This window comes from Oncorhynchus clarkii, chromosome 13 (assembly GCF_045791955.1).
Source record: "Oncorhynchus clarkii lewisi isolate Uvic-CL-2024 chromosome 13, UVic_Ocla_1.0, whole genome shotgun sequence".
NCBI lineage: Eukaryota > Metazoa > Chordata > Actinopteri > Salmoniformes > Salmonidae > Oncorhynchus > Oncorhynchus clarkii.
The window spans coordinates 42,923,758-42,944,324 of NC_092159.1; the positions used below are offsets into that span (position 1 = coordinate 42,923,758).

At 44.8% G+C, this 20,567-nt stretch overlaps 2 protein-coding genes across 2 annotated transcripts; both read left to right on the forward strand.

Moving 5' to 3' along the window:
- Positions 1-8,028: 8,028 nt before the first annotated feature.
- Positions 8,029-13,568, forward strand: LOC139423959 (angiopoietin-related protein 2-like). The gene is made up of 7 exons (XM_071175618.1): positions 8,029-8,298; positions 9,064-9,545; positions 9,745-9,885; positions 10,033-10,252; positions 11,595-11,788; positions 12,160-12,430; positions 12,553-13,568. Exons 2-7 carry the CDS (start codon positions 9,084-9,086, stop codon positions 12,735-12,737), a joined length of 1,473 nt encoding a protein of 490 aa, XP_071031719.1. The 5' UTR covers positions 8,029-8,298; positions 9,064-9,083; the 3' UTR covers positions 12,738-13,568.
- Positions 13,569-13,961: 393 nt separating this feature from the next.
- LOC139364777 (vascular cell adhesion protein 1-like) lies at positions 13,962-20,060 on the forward strand. The gene is made up of 9 exons (XM_071101836.1): positions 13,962-14,176; positions 16,002-16,055; positions 16,180-16,443; positions 16,538-16,858; positions 17,225-17,575; positions 17,700-17,963; positions 18,059-18,388; positions 18,755-19,018; positions 19,264-20,060. Exons 1-9 carry the CDS (start codon positions 14,116-14,118, stop codon positions 19,476-19,478), a joined length of 2,124 nt encoding a protein of 707 aa, XP_070957937.1. The 5' UTR covers positions 13,962-14,115; the 3' UTR covers positions 19,479-20,060.
- Positions 20,061-20,567: the final 507 nt, after the last annotated feature.

A 20,567-nucleotide genomic window follows, 5' to 3' on the forward strand; every position in this document is an offset into this window, starting at 1 on the left:
AATGATTTATACTTTTACTTTTACTTTTGATACTTAAGTATATTTAAAACCAAATACTTCTAGACTTTTACTCAAGTAGTATTTTACTGGCTGACTTTCACTTTTACTTGAGTCATTTCTATTAAGATATCTTTACTTTTACTCAAGTATAACAATTGGCTACTTTTTCCACCACTGATCTTGAGGGTTACTTACTTGTAATTAATGTGTACTTATATAGTACGTTACCCATCCTGACAACCTGGCCAAATTTTAAAGCTTCTGGAAGCACCATCCAAGTGAAAAAATGAACACACTAGTACTCCACAGAGTACATGTAATATCTGTATAAGTACAATGTAATTACTATGCGTTACACAGGATTTAGCCAGTTCAAATTAAGTGTATCTTAAGGTGTACTTACTTTTAATTATGGTGTACCTACAAAGTACGTTACCCATTCTGACAATCTAATCGTTACCCAAGTGGGACAATATACACACTAATACACAACAAAGTATAACTATATCTGTAATATCTGCATAAGTACAAGGTTGTTGCTATTTGTTACACAGGATTGAGCTTTTTAAAGTGATGTGTAACTTTATAGTTACCTATGAGCAATTTCGATATTACGTATTACTCATTACCAAGTGAAAATACCTACAAACAAAAGATGAGCTTCTACTTTGGTCAACTTTATTGCAACATGTAAAATAAACTTACATTTCTTACAAAATAATAAGGATTTCTATTGTTAGATTCATAATTTGATTAATTATATTAAACAAAGATATAGGCCTACTCAATAACGTAAAAATAACTATTCTAGTGGTGACTCAAATCACATTTTATTGGACGCATACACATACACTATACACTACCATTCAAAGTTTGGGGTCACTTAAAAATGTCCTTGATTTTGAAAGAAAAGCATTGTCCATTACAATAACATCAAATTTATCAGAAATACAGTGTAGACATTGTTAATGTTGTAAATGACTACTGTAGCTGGAAATTGAAGATTTTTTAATGGAATATCTACATAGGTGTACAGAGGCCCATTATCAGTAACCATCACTCCTGTGTTCCAATGGTACGTTGTGTTAGCTTCATTAAATAGTACCCGCAAAACACCAGTCTCAACGTCAACAGTGAAGAGGCAACTCCAGGATACTGGCCTTCTAGGCAGAGTTGCAAAGAAAAAGCCATATCTCAGACTGGCCAATAAAAATAAAAGATTGAGATGGGTAAAAGAACACAGACACTGGACAGAGGAACTCTGCCTAGAAGGCCAGCATCCTGGAGTCGCCTCTTCACTGTTGACGTTGAGACTGGTGTTTTGCGGGTACTATTTAATGAAGTTGCCAGTTGAGGACTTGTGAGGCGTCTGTTTCTCAAACTAGACACTCTAATGTACTTGTCCTCTTGCTCAGTTGTGCACTGGGGTCTCACACTCCTCTTTCTATTCTGGTTAAGGCCAGTTTGCCCTGTTCTGTAAAGGGAGTGATACACAGCGTTGTACGAGATTTTCTGTTTCTTGACAATTTCATGCATGGAATAGCCTTCATTTCTCAGAACAATAATAGACTGACGAGTTTCAGAAGAAAGTTCTTTGTTTCTGGCCATTTTTAGCCTGTAATCGAACCCACGAATGCTGATGCACCAGATACTCAACAAGTCTAACATGTGGAGACCATTCGTTCACCTACTCTGCGTCTCACAAAGACACGGCGGTTGAAACCAAACATTTCCAATTTGGACTCATCAGACCAAAGGACAGATTTCCCCCGGTCTAATGTCCATTGTTCGTGTTTCTTGGCCAAAGCAAGTCTCTTCTTATTATTGGTGTTTTTTAGTAGTGGTTTCTTTGCAGCAATTCGACCATGAAGACCTAATTCACACAGTCTCCTCTGAACAGTTGATGTTGAGATGTGTCTGTTACTTGAAATCTGTGAAGCATTTATTTGGGCTGCAATTTCTGAGGCTGGTAACTCTAATGAACTTATCCTCTGCAGCAGAGGTAACTCTGGGTCTTCCTTTCCTATGGCGGTCTTCATGAGAGCCATTTTCTTGATGATCTTCTTGGCCTTCCTGTGACACCGGGTACTGTAGATATCCTGGAGGGCAGGCAGTGTGCCCCCGGTGATGCGTTGGGCATACTGCACCACCTTCTGGTGACTGGAGAGCCCTGTGGTTGCGGACGGTGGAGTTGCCATACCAGGCGGTGATATAGCCCGACAGGATGCTCTCAATGGTTCATCTGTAAAAGTTTGTGAGGGTCTTAGGGGCCAAGACACATATATTCAGCCTCCTGAGGTTGAAGATGTGCTGTTGCACCTTCTTCGCCACACTGTCTGTGTGGGTGGACCATTTCAGATTGTCAGTGATGTGTACACCGAGGAACTTGAAGCTTTTCACCTTCTCCACTGCGTCCCCGTCGATGTGGATGGGGGTGTGCTCACTCTGCTGTCTCCTGAAGTCCACGATCAGCTCCTTCATTTTGTTGACATTGTGGGAGAGGTCATTTTCCTGGCACCAATCTTCCAGGGCCCTAACCTCCTCCATGTAGGCTGTCTCGTCGTTGTTGGTAATCAGGCCTACTACTGTTGTGTAGTCTGCAAACTTGATGATTGAGTTGGAGACGTGCAGGAAGGAGCTGACTCAGATTTTTCACTAGAAAATGTATGCCAAACAGAAAACATTGATTACAAGTTTAACAAACCATACAACTCTGACAACTTTGAACAATTTCTTTGAACAAATATCTGCTCTGAATGAAGATTCAAAGATGTCTGCAGAAAGAATGGGAGGTCAGGAAAAACAAACAGCACATCCTCATTTAAGTAGTCTTTACCAAGTCATGTATGTTTCTTGGGGCAGGAGGTAGAGTGTGGCTTCAGCGATGGCATTCAATAGTGAGTCCGATAGTGAAAGTGATGTAGATACTAATGGGTATGCCTATCCAAGATTGAGGATGATGGATGAAGATGTCGCGTTTGTAATTTTCATCATAGGTACACTTCAACTATGACAGACAAAATGAGAAAAAAAATCCAGATAATCACATTGTAGGATTTTTAATTAATTTATTTGCAAGTTATGGTGGAAAATAAGTATTTGGTCACCTACAAACAAGCAACATTTCTGGCTCTCACAGACCTGTAACTTCTTCTTTAAGAGGCTCCTCTGTCCTCCACTCGTTACCTGTATTAATGGCACCTGTTTGAACTTGTTATCAGTACAAAAGACACCTGTCCACAACCTCAAACAGTCACACTCCAAACTCCACTATGGCCAAGACCAAAGAGCTGTCAAACAAAATTGTAGACCTGCACCAGGCTGGGAAGACTGAATCTGCAATAGGTAAGCAGCTTGGTTTGAAGAAATCAACTGTGGGAGCAATTATTAGGAAATGGAAGACATACAAGACCACTGATAATCTCCCTCGATCTGGGGCTCCACGCAAGATCTCACCCCGTGGGGTCAAAATGATCACAAGAACGGTGAGCAAAAATCCCAGAACCACACAGGGGGACCTAGTGAATGACCTGCAGAGAGCTGGGACCAAAGTAACAAAGCCTACCATCAGCAAGGGCATTGAAGATGAAACGTGGCTGGGTCTTTCAACATGACAATGATCCCAAACACACCGCCCGGGCAACGAAGGAGTGGCTTCGTAAGAAGCATTTCAAGGTCCTGGAGTGGCCAGTCTCCAGATCTCAATCCCATAGAAAATCTTTGGAGGGAGTTGAAAGTCCGTGTTGCCCAGCAACAGCCCCAAAACATCACGGCTCTAGAGGAGATCTGCATGGAGGAATGGGCCAAAATACCAGCAACAGTGTGTGAAAACCTTGTGAAGACTTACAGAAAATGTTTGACCTCTGTCATTGCCAACAAAGGGTATATAACAAAGTATTGAGATAAACTTTTGTTATTGACCAAATACTTATTTTCCACCATAATTTGCAAATAAATTCATAAAAAATCCTACAATGTGATTTTCTGGATTTTTTTTCTCATTTTGTCTGTCATAGTTGAAGTGTACCTATGATGAAAATTGCAGGCCTCTCATATTTTTAAGTGGGAGAACTTGCACAATTGGTGGCTGACTAAATACTTTTTTGCCCCACTGTAAATGAATAGAGGATATATCACCATAAAGGTAGAAATATTACTTTTCCTTTGTCACGTTCTGACCTTTATTTCCTTTGTTTTGTATTTATTTAGTATGGTCAGGGCGTGAGTTGGGTGGGCAGTCTATGTTTGTTTTTCTAGGTTTTGGGTATTTCTATGTTTCGGCCTAGTATGGTTCTCAATCAGAGGCAGGTGTCAGTAGTTGTCTCTGATTGAGAATCATACTTAGGTAGCCTGGGTTTCACTGTGTGTTTGTGGGTGATTGTTCCTGTCTCTGTGTTTGAACCAGATAGGGCTGTTTAGGTTTTCGCACATTTATTGTTTTATTAGTTATTTCATGTATAGTGTCTTTATGAATTAAAGAACATGAATAACCACCATGCTGCTTTTTGGTCCACCTCTACTTCACCACAAGAAGACCGTTACAGAATCACCCACCACAACAGGACCAAGCGGCGTGGTAACAGGCAACAGCAGCGAAAAGAGGAATGGACATGGGAGAATGAGTTGGATGGTAAAGGACCCTGGGCACAGCCTGGAGAATATCCCCGCCCCAAAGAAGAGCTGGAGGCGGCGAAGGCGGAGAGGCACTGGTATGAGGAGGCAGCACGGCAGCGTGGATGGAAGCCCGAGAGTCAGCCCCAAAAATTTATTGGGGGGAGGCACACAGGAAGTGTGGTGAAGCCAGGTAGGAGACCTGCGCCAACTTCCTGTGCTTACCGGGGGGCTGGAGAGACCGGGCAGGCACCGTGTTATGCTGTGAAGCGCACGGTGTCCCCAGTGCGGGTGCATAGCCCGGTGCGGTATATTCCAGCTCCGCCTATCGGCCGGGCTAGAGTGGGCATCGAGCCAAGTGCCATGAAGCCGGCTCTACGCATCTGGTCTCCAGTGCGTCTCCTTGGGCCGGCTTACATGGCACCAGCCTTGCGCACGGTGTCCCCTGTTCGCCTGCATAGCCCAGTGCGGGCTATTCCACCTCGCCACACTGGCAGGGCGACCGGGACCATTCAACCGGGTAAGGTTGGGCAGGCTCGGTGCTCAAGAGCTCCAGTGCGCCTGCACGGTCCGGTCTATCCGTCACCACCTCCACGCACCAGCCCTCCAGTGGCAGCCCCCCGCACCAGGCTGTCTCTCCGGCTCATCCTTACAGAGGCTCCCGCCTCTCCAGCGCTGCCGGAGCCTTCCTCCTCTCCAGCGCAGCCGGAGTCTCCCGCCTGTTCGGCGCTACCAGAGCTCCCGCCCCTCAGTCCAGAGGCGCCAGAGCTACTCAGTCCAGCGCTGCCAGAGCCTTCCTCTCCAGCGTTGCCGGAGCTTCCCGTCTGCCCAGCGTTGCCGGAGCTTCCCGTCTGCCCAGCGCCATCTGAGCCACCCGTCTGCCCAGTGCCGCCTGAGCCACCCGTCTGCCCAGTGCCGCCTGAGCCACCCGTCTGCCCAGTGCCGCCTGAGCCACCCGTCTGCCCAGTGCCGCCTGAGCCACCCGTCTGCCCAGTGCCGCCTGAGCCACCCGTCTGCCCAGTGCCGCCTGAGCCACCCGTCTGCCCAGCGCCGCCTGAGCCACCCGTCTGCCCAGCGCCGCCTGAGCCACCCGTCTGCCCAGCGCCGCCTGAGCCACCCGTCTGCCCAGTGCCGCCAGTGCCGCCAGTCAGCCAGGGGCCGCCGGTGCCGCCAGTCAGCCAGGGGCCGCCGGTGCCGCCAGTCAGCCAGCGGCCGCCGGTGCCGCCAGTCAGCCAGGGGCCGCCGGTGCCGCCAGTCAGCCAGGGGCCGCCGGTGCCGCCAGTCAGCCAGGGGCCGCCGGTGCCGCCAGTCAGCCAGGGGCCGCTGGTGCCGCCAGTCAGCCCAGAGGCGCCAGAGCCCCTAGTCAGCCCAGAGGCGCCAGAGCCCCTAGTCAGCCCAGAGGCGCCAGAGCCCCTAGTCAGCCCAGAGGCGCCAGAGCCCCTAGTCAGCCCAGAGGCGCCAGAGCCCCTAGTCAGCCCAGAGGCGCCAGAGCCCCTAGTCAGCCCAGAGGCGCCAGAGCCCCTAGTCAGCCCAGAGGCGCCAGAGCCCCTAGTCAGCCCAGAGGCGCCAGAGCCCCTAGTCAGCCCAGAGGCGCCAGAGCCCCTAGTCAGCCCAGAGGCGCCAGAGCCCCTAGTCAGCCCAGAGGCACCAGAGCCCCTCTGTCCCGAGCAGCCGCCCCTCTGTCCCGAGCAGCTGCACCTCTGTCCCGAGCTGCCCCTCTGTCCAGTGGGGTCATTGAGAGTGGTTGCCATGGTTAGAGAGCCACGGAGGCGGACAATGAGGCGGACTAAGACAATAGTGAAGTGGGGTCCGCGTCCCGCGCCAGAGCCGCCACCGCGGACAGACGCCCACCCAGACCCTCCCCTATAGGTCAAGGTTTTGCGGCCGGAGTCCGCACCTTTGGGGGGTGTACTGTCACGTTCTGACCTTTATTTCCCTTGTTTTGTATTTATTTAGTATGGTCAGGGTGTGAGTTGGGTGGGCAGTCTGTTTGTTCTTCTAGGTTTTGGGTATTTCTATGTTTCGGCCTAGTATGGTTCTCAATCAGAGGCAGGTGTCAGTAGTTGTCTCTGATTGAGAATCATACTTAGGTAGCCTGGGTTTCACTGTGTGTTTGTGGGTGATTGTTCCTGTCTCTGTGTTTGCACCAGATAGGGCTGTTTAGGTTTTCGCACATTTATTGTTTTATTAGTTATTTCATGTATAGTGTCTTTATGAATTAAAGAACATGAATAACCACCACGCTGCTTTTTGGTCCGCCTCTACTTCACAACAAGAGAACCGTTACATCCTTATTTTCCAGATTTGGGTATTCTACACACGGGCGTTTGCCGTGCGGTAGCAGAGAGATCAGTCTGTGGCTTGGGTGGCTGATTTTTTTACCATTTCTTGGGCCTTCCTCTGACACCGCCTGGTATAGTTTTAATCACTTAATAATTCATAAACAAACTTGATCTCAGTAAAAACACTGTAACTAATTGGTAGGTCTACCTTTACTTGTTACTTCTGTGACCTTTCATTATCCTCCCTCCTCAGGAGTGAGAGAAATTAGAGGTTTTTGGTAACGGAATTACAAGGCAGAAGGAATGTAATCTAAACGACAAAATATAAGTGTTGATATTCGTTGGCAGAGGTCTTTACATTATTGTTGTTTTGATGTATTTCTAAAACATTTTAATACTTTTTCTTGTAGATGATTTCTAAGACCCATTTTCCATCTGTTTGACCAGAAATGAAAACCTTTGCTTATTCCACATTTTTCGGATGAATATGGTTGGAAAATGCATATATGCCTTCATTTGTAAAACCATAGACTCTTAACTTTCATTTGACACCACGTTTGACATGCTCCTGTAGACTTCACATGTTGCGCTCATGGGTCCTTTTCAGATGAAATGCCGTCTGTACCGTATCTACTAGCACACAGCAGTTGAAAGAGACTATCCAGGATGACTGACAGAATTGTTCCTCGTCATAACGGTGGATATTCACCTTCATCTGCATCTTATCCATATTATTACCCTCAATGTATTGTTTTTATGTTTGGCATGGTTCAATAAATTATATTGATTACTCATAGGCTACCTTTTCAAGCTGAACTACAGTAAACAGATGGACCGCCTGGGAGTAGGCCTCTGTGAGAGAACAGCAGGCTGAAGGGAGGCAACGGGCCGAGACAGAGAGAGGGCTCCTGCCTCCTGCACTGAGGGCCAGAGGCAGCTGAGTTGAGAGGATGGGAGGGGAGAGAGAGGGGGGGGGTGTCATTAGGGTAGTTTGTAATTATGTCTCTCTTTGTTTAGAGGGCCTGTGACAGGGATGAAGTGAGGGGGAGGTCTTGCTGCTGAAAAGATGTTGTGTATCAGTGGTGTGTGTAGTTCTCTTTCTCCCTTGAGTCTTTCTTACTGTAGCTCAGTCTCTCTGGTCTGCCTGAGACACACTAGGAAAAAGGGTCGCCGGGCTGCATGCTACAGCCACAGCAGTGGACTTTCTCATTGGGAGGCAATTCTGAGGCAGTAGACCATTCTGAGGCAATGCTAAGGAAAGGTCCAATAGTCCTGACATCTGGATTCTAGATGCGGATGCTTTAAAGAAGTCCATTCTGAACCCATTGGAGCTCAGGATTCTGGGATACACACAGGAACACAGCTGAGTTTGCCAACTGACTCTATACCTCTGAACAGGACTGAGGTAAGTCATGCTCCCTCACTTTGAAAGTTACAAAGATAGGATCCCCTTTCCGATTTAATAACAACAGTGCTGCTATTATAATGATAGATGATCAATGGTTCATGTTTGGCGATATGGTACAGGGCTTCTGACACTACCATTTGGCAATCATGTGATGTATTATTTTTCTTTGGTATTCCAGTTTACTTACAGACACTTGTTGGTACCAATAATGTGTTTCACTGAGGTTGAGGAGTAGTGACCCCTGCAAATATAGTGTGTTGTGTCAATGTTGAGGTGATAATGGTGTTTACGGTGTTGACAATGGTGGTAGCCAGAGTTGACCCTGGAAGGATTGTGTTGATCAATGGGATGGAAGTGTGAGTTGACTCTGTCTGAGTTTTGTCGACCATTGTCACCCCAGTTCTGACTTGCTAATAAATTCCAGCCAGGCAGACAGTGTTAAGGGTGTTAACTTTCACCTTCCAGGGGAACATCTGGTGGGCTGTCAATGCTTGAGAGACAGTCTGAGCTGCATCTTAGATATTGTGGTAGCACTTTTACATGCTCTGCTTTCCACTGAAAATGCCTGGATGGAATTTTGCATCTGTGTGGCCACTGTCTGACTGTGATGTACTTGTTGGTGTACAATTATAGTTGTTTGAAATGGGGAAAAGCTATTTTTGCTGAATGAATACATCTCTACATGTTCTAGATATAGAGTTTTCATGTTTTATTGGGGAAATCTGCTAATGAATCTCTATCACTGCTTATTTCCATGGACAGAAGAGCAGTTGAACAGGTAGATGGAGAAGCAGCTGACTATTGGCCTGTCTCTGTTGCTGGGGCTCCTCCTAGTCATGCCTGAGGTGGGGGGGCGGAAGGAAGAGTCCCAAAAGCGCCTTTCCCGCTCCTCAGAGCTAAAAGCAGGCCGCTGCTCCTACACATTCATTGTTCCCCAGCAAAAACTGAAGGGGGCGCTGTGCGTGAGCACCGAGTCCACCACCGGCGCCGCCAACCACTCAGAGGTAACGGCTCTGCGGGGGGAGTTGAACCGTCAGCAGGAACAGCTGGAGAAGCTGAGAGGCCAGCTGGAGCAGGAGGGGGCCCTGGTTACGGAGGTACGGGCGCTACGGAAAGAGAGCGGCAGCATGAACTCCCGCATCGCCCAGCTCTATGCCCAGCTGCTGCACGAGGTTATGTACAAGAAGGACCAGGTGGTCAAACAGAGGCGGGTCGAGAACCTACTGCTCAACGCCACCGCACAGGTAATCAGACAGAGAGCATTGTGGGAACAGCCGTGTTCATAAGGAGGGAAGTTAGAATCATATAACTGTATACTTGCTCCTACTACTGCTCTTTACCGTCTTAGTTTCCTTTACCTATTGATGACAGGCATGTAGCACCTTGATACATCCCTGATTGGCCCGTTGTCTGTTGCTCGGTCATGGTGGGCCAACATCCCAGATGCTGCAGATCTCCACTAGTTACAGGGAGCTGGAGAAGAAGTATGGAGCCCTCACCTCCATGATGAGCAACCAGAGTCAGCTCATCGCCCGGCTGGAGAAGCTGTGCCAGGCCACCAAGAACACTACCCCACCTCCACAGGTAGGGGGAGCTCTGTATTTATCAAACCACTGGCATTGTTCTCAAGCACTGACCCTGACCCATGCAGCTAAAGTGGTACCATAACATACTACAGTACCCACAATGCTCTGTACAAAATGCTTTATATATTTATGTTGTATTGGACAGATGACCTCTGAACCCCTGAGTATCCAGTCCAGTGGGCCCCTGAATGACAGCTCAGAGTCCAAGGAGATGGCTAATGATGTTCAGAGAGACCAGGGCGCCCCTCCACTACAGCCACAGGAGGAGAGAGAACCCCTGCAGGGGACAAAGGTGCTCCCCACCACCATGGCCGACACCCCTACCGACGCCCCCTTCATAAGCTTCCCTGTCACTAAGAGCCCAGGTAAATCACTGCACCCTCAGAGCTTACAACTGCCAACGGCGCTTTCAGCTTAACCAACACTGTCTATGTAGGAATGAAAGTCTGTCTTTGTAAGACCGTGTGAAAGAGTAACACTGTGTATCTTCCCCGGGCAGCGTTATCACACATTATAACACCTTGTTTCTATTTCAGTCAATACATCGCATATCTCATTGGTTCCTGCTTTGTTTCGATATTGTTTTTCACTGACACGTCTGACAACAATCAGAACATTAAGCTGTTTTCTTTTGGCCCTTCAAATGCTTCATTGTTTGCTGTTCAGACCTTGAGTTTGTGTTTTGAAACAGTGTCAGTATTTTGCCAGTGTTATTTACACTCCAGAAGACACTGTGCAGAAGCTCGGGGAGTCACTGACCCGCTGATAGGACTTTATCTCTCTGGGAATGCCTAAACAATGTCTAATAACTGCCAGCTGTTCTCATCAGAGTAGAGAAGGGGCTTTGTTAATGAGTAACACACACACAAGGTTTGACTTTGATATAACATTTGCAAATTCATCAATAATATTTGTTATAAATAACAATCAAATGGGCCAAAATATAATCCTCGATTTTAGGAAATAAACCATAAAAAGTAGCTAATCCAGAATTTGGCACCAATAATCAGATTTGTCAGCACCTCCTCTTTAGAAAGAGCGATTAGGATAAATTCCAAATTAAAATATATTTGAATCTAAAAAAAATCTAATTTACCAGCAGTACACACACACACACACACACACACACACACACACACACACACACACACACATCAAGCCACCCTAACAAACACACACCCTAATCACAACCCTCTTTAGGACACTGCTATGTAACCTTGAATTACAAGGCGATACCCCCATACAATGCACGGTGTGCGCACAACTGGAATTTGTAAGATTACAAGGCAGAGCATTCAGATGGGTGACACCACCTTGTATGGACAGGCTTTCCGTGTCCGTTCCTGTGGTGTACGCTTATCTCTCCCAGTGTGACATAAGACATACAACATGTGTGGTGAAAGAATGTCTTCGGGCAGTAAAGAGATAAGCTGAAGCAAAGCGAGAAAACATGTATCTGTGACCCTGTTGGCTCTAAAACAAACACAATTCCAGACCACTCTCCCCATTACATGTCTCACTCACTCCCTCATTTCCAGCAGTTGGTTGAGCCTGCCTAGTGGCAGGTGGGCGGAGTTTGGACTTCCATTAGTTCCATTGCACCAGACAGGCTCAATCGAGCACAATTATGACTATTTGAACCCAGGTATGTTCCGAAATCCTAACTGCCTTTGTGAGCCACATACCTACACCATCTCTGTCCCTCAGGACCCTGGAGGGACTGCCAGCATGTGCTGGACTCGGGCGAGACCACCAATGGGATCTACCTGCTGCGTCCACAGAGCGCCAACCGGCTTCTGCAGGCCTGGTGTGAACAGACCAAGGCCCAGGGAGGCTGGACCGTCATCCAGAGGAGACAGGACGGTTCAGTCAACTTCTTCAGGACCTGGGAGCAGTACAAGGTGCTCTCACCTCCAGTGTGCAGTGAGCCACTAAAAGTGAAGCGCTCAAGAGCTTGTTATGACATCAGCCAGTGTGCTATTACCATTGCAATACAAAACACACAGTGAGTGTGTGCACTGCAGACCCATAATCCTTTCCCCTCCTCCATTTGCCTTTCATTTCAGCTGATTATATGTGATGAAACATGAGCTGTATAGTTACTGTAATTGACAACCATCACAGTGGGCTATAAAACCAGAAAAACAGCTGGTATTAGAGCTCAGAGACTCAAGAGTATCCTTCAGTTGAGGACGGTTAAACACCACAGAAGTCATGAAAACTATTGCTACAGTGAACATAACCCTAAACTATCTGTCGTACTCCACCACAGCAAGGCTTTGGGAACCTGGATGGAGAGTACTGGCTGGGTCTGGAGCACCTCTACTGGCTGACCAAGCAGGCCCACTACAAGCTTCGGGTGGCCATGGAGGACTGGCAGGGCCGCCAGGTGTTTGCAGAGTACGACAGCTTCCGCCTGGAGCCTGAGAGCGACTGGTACCGTCTGAGGCTGGGGGAATACCAAGGCAACGCCGGAGACTCAATGTCCTGGCACAATGACAAAGCCTTTACAACTCTGGACAAGGATAAGGATGCTTATTCAGGTGAATCCTCTCTCACTCTCTACTACCCTCTCTCTTTTAATTTCTGCCTCTTTTCATGGCTGCCTGTTTGAACACCCAGGTTTGGCTTGATGAGTTGGTTTCTCTCTCCATTTCCTCATTAGGGAACTGTGCCCACTTCCAGAAGGGGGGCTGGTGGTACCACATGTGTGCCCACTCCAACTTAAACGGCGTGTGGTATCGAGGGGGTCACTACCGCAGCCGCTACCAGGACGGGGTTTACTGGGCAGAGTTCCACGGGGGCTCCTACTCCCTCAAAACAGTCACCATGATGATCAAACCCACCTAACCCTCTCCCCATTGGTGGCACCTTAATTGGGGAGGACGGGTTCATGGTAATGGCTGGAGTGGAATAGTTTCAAATACATCAAACATGGTTTCCTTGTGTTTGATGCCATTCCATTCACTCTGTTCCAGCCATTATTATGAGCCGTCCTCCCCTCAGCAGCCTCCTGTGTTAAACACACATGTCCATCAGGCATCAGGGTAATGTTATGGTTCCGTCATGGATAAGGAAGGTTGTTAATGAAGTTCTTATATGTTAAACAGGTATGTTAATAAGACAGCGTAAGACTGACATGCCAACACAACATGTGGAATTGTATTCTAACTGCAATGTATTTATTTAATAAAAAATTGCAAAACAATGTTTGAACATTACTTTTTGATATTATCTATCTATCCTCTCACACACATACACACACATGCACACACATACACACACCACAAGGTGAGTTAGGAGTCCGTTTATTTTGCTTATGAGAACTGACTTTGTGGTTTGATGCAGTGGTGTAAAGTACTTAAAGTAAAAATACTTTAAAGTATGACGTAAGTCGATTTATGGGGAATCTGACTTTTACTTTATTACATTCTTGAAGAAAATAATGTACTTTTTACTCCATACGTTTTCCCTGACACCCAAAAGTAATTGTTACATTTTGAATGCTTACCAGGACAGGAAAATGGTCTAATTCACACACATAAAGAGAAAATCCCTGGTCATCTCTACTGCATCTGATCTGGAGGACTCACTAAACACAAATGCTTTGTTTGTAAATGATGTCTGAGTGTTGGAGTGTGACCCTGGCTATCTGTAAATTTAAATAAAAAACAAGACAATGGTGCCGTGTGGTTTGCTTAATATAAGGAATTTGAAATGATTTATACTTTTACTTTTGATACTTAAATATATTTGAGCAATTCCATTTACTTTTGATACTTAAGTTTATTTAAAACCAAATACTTTTTTACTTATACTCAAGTAGGACTTTACTGGGTGACTTTCACTTGAGTCATTTTCTATAAGGGTGCCTTTAAATTTTCTACAAGGGTACCTTTACATTTTCTACAAGGGTACCTTTACTTTTACTCAAGTATGACAGTTGGGTACTTTTTCAACCACGATGTCATGTTTCCGTTTTAGCAGTTTCCTCTTTGCTCAGCATCAGGGCAGGGTTTGAATTTCCTCTTCGAAACACTTGCTTCACACAGTAAGCTCTCTGCCTGAGATACAGTAACTGGCATTATCACAGTGTAAAGACCGAGCCTGGACCAACGGGTGGACCATCAGTCAGGGCATCCTCTCTTAGGGCATCCTCTCTTACGACATCCCCCATCCCCCTCACCTTGCTCAGCATCACCCCCACCTTGCTCAGCAGAGAACTACCATGATCTCACTCCAGAGGATGTTGGGCCTCCTCATGCTCATGCTCATGCTGTTACATGGAGGTGAGTGTTTAATCTGTTCCATACTTATCTATTAATATCTATTGTTGTGATATCTGTGTGGATTATGTTTATGTTGACCGTAGTTATTATCTACTCTGGTGATATAGTAACTGTTTGCTGTCTCCCAGGGTGGTACTTAAACACGTGCTCACCTCCCACTAACCGAACTTGAACGGAAGTTGATTGTTGATAAAGGAAATTAGTTTTAACCCCACAATGGTCAATTTGAAGACTAACATTTGAGAGCAATTAAACTCAAGAAATTAAGTATTTCATGAGCAATAAAAAAATGAATATTGATATGTAGCAATAACGCAATAAGGTAACAGTCATCAGTAGACAGGGCCCTGAGTTTTTCCTGGTCAGGTCACATGGATAGGAACAACTCATGACCCTAATTAAAGAATACAATTATATAATAACATAAAATCACAAGAAATACACTTACACTCACTCAGGTAAAACACAGACACTGTTGACGTCATTGAGTGATATGACATTGTCTAAACGGGTGTGGTGGGTGTGAATGTCCATGCTGTGCAACATTGAGAGCAATGTAAATGACTTCTGAAAACCACTGATGGTGGGTGAGGTTCATTGTTGTTAGTATGGTAGTTTGTCTTGTATGTGCTAACCTATGGATGCTCCATATTTGACAGATCCACCATTGTCAAAAATAAGAATCCTTTGACCTTCATTTTGGAACACATAGGGATGGACTATGTGCTTTTCAGTGCCCTTTTAAGCAATTGTTGTTCCATGATATACTGTGTATCGTGGGTATTTTATTAGGATCCCCATTTAGCTGCTGCTTTTGCAAAAGACATGACATTATACAGAACATTAATAGACAAGAACAGCTCAAGGACAGAACTACATGTCTTCGGGATCAGTGTCCCGTCCACGGGATGGTTGAGCTAACGTAGGCTAATGCCATTAGCATGAGGTTGTAAGAAACAAGAACATTTCCCAGGACATAGACATATCTGATATTGGCAGAAAGCTTTCTTGTTGATCTAACTGCACTGTCCAATTTACAGTAGCTATTACAGTGAAAGAATACCATGCTATTGTTTGAGGAGAGTGCACAATTTTGAACATGAAAAGTTATTAATAAACAAATTAGGCACATTTGGGCATTCTTGAGACAACATTTTGAACAGAAATGCAATGCTTCATTGGTTCAGTCTAAAACTTTGCACATCACTGCTGCCATCTAGTGGCCAATCTAAATTGCACCTGGGCTGGAATAATACATTATGGCCTTTCTCTTGCATTTCAAAGATAATGGTACAAAAACAATACAAAATAACAGTTTTTTTTATTGTATAAGCTTTTACCATCTATTGTGTTATATTCTCCTACATTCCTTTCCCATTAGCACAAACTTCAAAGTGTTTCCTTTCAAATGGTACCAATAATATGCATATCCTTGCTTCAGGGCCTGAGCTACAGGCAGTTAGACTTGGGCATGTCATTTTAGACATTAATTGAAAAAAAGGGCACACACAGCCTACATATCAATACATATACACACAAACTATCTAGGTCAAATAGGGGGGAGGCATTGTGCAGTGAGATGTACTCTGTCTGTTTTTTGAAACCAGGTTTGCTGTTTATTTCAGTAATATGAGAAGGAACGGAGTTCCATGAAATAATGGCTCTATATAATACTGTACGCTTTCTTGAATTTGTTCTGGATTTGGGGACTGTGCTTGCACAATAGGAAATAACATCTGAATATTTTGGGCAAGGCGATTCCCCTTTCAACACATTTTAGAAGAGCTGAGATCATCAACAACATTACGTAATATTTTCCTCACAGCACCCTTAACTCCAGGAACTATGACCACCCTTCCAGGAACAGCCAAGCCAAAAGGTATTTTACAGCTCATCTCTGTGCTCACATTATTTAATTCACCTTCACTTATCTCACAAGGCAGAACAGTTTATATTTGATGTGGATTTCACATTGATGTCTTCATTCTTGTATGTTTTTACAGTAGTTACCTTTCCTCTTGAGCTCAACCCTCCCAGAGTGGTGGTGAGATATGGAGACTCAGTCTCAGTCAACTGCAGCACATCATCCACAGACCATAAGGGAATGGGCTGGGAGGCCACATTCGGAGGTAAAAGTTTAGAAGAACATGTCAACCTTGTCACCTGGACTGTGGATAACCTTAATGATTGGACAATAGAACCCAAATGCCACATCAATCTCATTGACGGCAAACAACTCTCAATAGTACTTCCAGTCATTCTCTACAGTGAGTATTTTCCTCCTTGTGAATGTGAAAGGTATGTTTCTATTTAACTGTATATCAGCATTGAGGGTTTTTACATTGTTGACCTCGTCTACAGAGACTCCAGACAGCGTCTCCATCTCTGTTCTGAGCCACTCTGGTCCCATGGTGGAGTACCAGCTGCAGTGTGACATTCAGAACATCGCTCCTCTACAGAACCTGGTTGTGAAGTGGTACAAAGGGAATGAACTCTTAGATAATGTAACTTACAGTAACGTCAGTAAGAGACCAGAGGATGTGTCAGCTACTCTGATGATCAGCCCCAGTAGAGATGATGATGGAGATCAGTATAGATGTAGAGCAGAACTGGACCTGGGACCAGAGGGACCACAACCCCATCCTACAGTGACATCAGAACCTCTCAACATTACTGTGCACTGTGAGTTGGCTATTAATCTTGATCTTTTTCATGATCATAAATCAAAAACATGGACAAGCCTCTCACAAGCTTGTTATTGACGTCTTGTGTAAGTCATGTTTCTATCCTTCAAGTATGTTATTATTGGACTATTTTACAAACGTTTAACTAATTCTAGCGACACATGCTATCAGCTTTACGCTGTTCTAACCAATCTTAAAGGTAGAATAGGCCTAATAGTGATTGAGACAGGTTTTACATAATTGTTACCAACCTTTTAAGTTACTGTATTTTAATCTCAACTGAATTGCATGGCAACCCATCTGACATCCCATAAGTTGCATCATTTTGAGTGGTCTACTCTAAAAGCACCTCCTTTCTTCTTAGACGCTCCTGAGTTCCTTCCAGAAAATGACATAGTGGAGGTGAGTGCAGGCAGTGACGTGTCTCTGGACTGCAGTGCTGAGGGGAACCCTCCTCCTGAGCTGAGGTGGACCAACAACACTGCAGAGGGAAATGCCATTGAGACCACTGTGGGGCGCCTGCGTACTCTCAATATCTCCAGAGTAACAGCTAATGCAACTTACAACTGCACAGTCACAAATAGCCTGGGCTCCATCACCAAGCAGATACATGTCTTAGTAGATGTACCTCCACAACAACACCCAACGATGTTCTCCACAGCACCCTCAACTCCAGAAACTATGACCACCCTTCCAGGAACAGCCAAGCCAAAATGTATTTTCCAGCTCATCTCTGTGCTCACATTATTTAATTCACCTTCACTTATCTCACAAGGCAGAACAGTTTATATTTGATGTGGATTTCACATTGATGTCTTCATTCTTGTATGTTTTTACAGTAGTTACCTTTCCTCTTGAGCTCAACCCTCCCAGAGTGGTGGTGAGATATGGAGACTCAGTCTCAGTCAACTGCAGCACATCATCCACAGACCATGATGGGATGGGCTGGGAGGCCACATTCGGAGGTAAAAGTTTAGAAGAACATGTCAACCTTGTCACCTGGACTGTGGATAACCTTACTGATTGGACAATAGAACCCAAATGCTACATCAATCTCATTGACGGTGAACAACCCTCAAAAGTACTTCCAGTCATTCTCTACAGTGAGTATTTTCCTCCTTGTGAATGTGAAAGGTATGTTTCTATTTAACTGTATATTAGCATTGAGGGTTTTTTACATTGTTGACCTCGTCTACAGAGACTCCAGACAGCGTCTCCATCTCTGTTCTGAGCCACTCTGGTCCCATGGTGGAGGGGACACAGTACCAGCTGCAGTGTGACATTCAGAACATCGCTCCTCTACAGAACCTGGTTGTGAAGTGGTACAAAGGGAATGAACCCTTAGATAATGTAACTTACAGTAGCGTCAGTAAGAGACCAGAGGATGTGTCAGCTACTCTGATGATCAGCCCCAGTAGAGATGATGATGGAGATCAGTATAGATGTAGAGCAGAACTGGACCTGGGACCAGAGGGACCACAACCCCATCCTACAGTGACATCAGAACCTCTCAACATTACTGTGCACTGTGAGTTGGCTATTAATCTTGATCTTTTTCATGATCATAAATCAAAAACATGGACAAGCCTCTCACAAGCTTGTTATTGACGTCTTGTTTAAGTCATGTTTCTATCCTTCAAGTATGTTATTATTGGACTGTTTTACAAACGTTTAACTAATTCTAGCGACACATGCTATCAGCTTTACGCTGTTCTAACCAATCTTAAAGGTAGAATAGGCCTAATAGTGATTGAGACAGGTTTTACATAATTGTTACCAACCTTTTAAGTTACTGTATTTTAATCTCAACTGAATTGCATGGCAACCCATCTGACATCCCATAAGTTGCATCGTTTTGAGTGGTCTACTCTAAAAGCACCTCCTTTCTTCTTAGACGCTCCTAAGTTCCTTCTAGGGAATGACACAGTGGAGGTGAGTGCAGGCAGTGATGTGTCTCTGAACTGCAGTGCTGAGGGGAACCCTCCTCCTGAGATGAAGTGGAACTACACCGCTGCACGCAATGTGAAGTTGTCCACTGAGGGGCGCCAGAGGACTGTTAGAATCACCACAGCTACGTCTACCAACGCTGGGATCTACATCTGCACTGCCACGAATATAGTTGGGACGGCCACCAGAACAACAACAGTAACTCTGAAAGGTATTATAACTGACCGACTGAGGGTCATGTTATGGTAGAAACGTAGCTAACCCTGATGTAGTGATTCATGTTGTCATAAGACATACTTCATATTCTTTCAGTAAGATGAATCGCATTCAATTCCACAGAGCTGAATTGCGAAACACAAATCCTAGATCACGAGCTAGCCTGAATCAATTTATAAACAGAATTGGTCTGAATCATGTCTAAACTCTCCTGTTCTTCTTCTATTTCCTCCCCTTCAGGTGGCTCCTCGAGTATAATTTATATAATTTGGGTGATTGTATTTGTTTCCCTGGTCATTGTCCTGGTAGTCCTGATAGTCTTCTGTATGATGAAGAAAAGACAAGGACATTATGATTTCATACCAGTCAACCAGCCAAACAACGTTCCAATGATGCCAATGTCTACAACAGGGGAAGGCAACCATGATCCAGAGGGGTATCCTACGAAGGTTTGAGGAGTTACCTCAGTAAATTAGTTAAACTCTGAGTTCAACTCGGGATAGCCAGTCATAGGAAAGTGTCTCACCCTTTAGCCAGGTACATTTCAGAACTAATCTGCTCCTGGGCAGGCTAACTCCAGTCCAGTAGAGGTTACTGAGGGGAGGACGGTCCATAATAATGGCTGGAACGGAGCGTGGATACCATTCCACTGATTGCGCTCCAGCCATTACCACGAGCCCGCCTTCTCACGATTAAGGTGCCAACAATCTCCTGTGAACTCCACTTACTGAAGTGACTGAGCCACGAATTGAAGACCAATTAAATATGAATCCCTCCCGCTTGTAAAGATTGCGTCATCATCTACTGCATTTGAGGAAGACAATCTTTTATTCATGAAATGTTTTTTTTGTGTGTAGATGTTTTTTTTTTTTGGGGGGGGGGGGGGGGGGGGGGGGGGGGGTTCAAATATATCACATTCCAAATTTTGTAATGACAGAATGCATTTTAAACTTCACGCACAGTAACACTTTTGTACAACATTAAAATGATTTGGTCTACATGCAACACTGGGATTTAATAAATAAAATCCTTAAAAATACATTTAATCCACATTATTGAACAATTCATTCTGAATGAAAAACTAAATATAATTTATTTCAAACAACAATGAGACTGCGTGATCTGCAAAAGTATTTAAAATGTAAGATTAGGGTGACGATTCAATCGGAGTAATGTATTTTACTTGACTTTGAATGTGACTTTGAGTAACAAATCTATGTGAGTTTACTGTTAATATACTTGTATAGGATTTGGAGTCAATGTCAACTATGTGTAGTCTAGACTAGGGCCGCAACTTTGGTTCAAGTAGTGGGGGGACATAATATTATTATTTGTTTTAAAATATCCAGTCCGATAAACACTCCAAACAACCTATGCAACCGCTCGGAGACATCCGCGTGGTCTTAACTCTAACTATGAGCTTTTTTAGTGTGACTAGCGTTTTTTAAATGCTTTTGTAGATTTTTGCCTGTTCAAGTGTCTTGCATCTGACAACATACAAAGGAATTGAATAAGAATGTTCATATTTCTATATCAATAGTTAA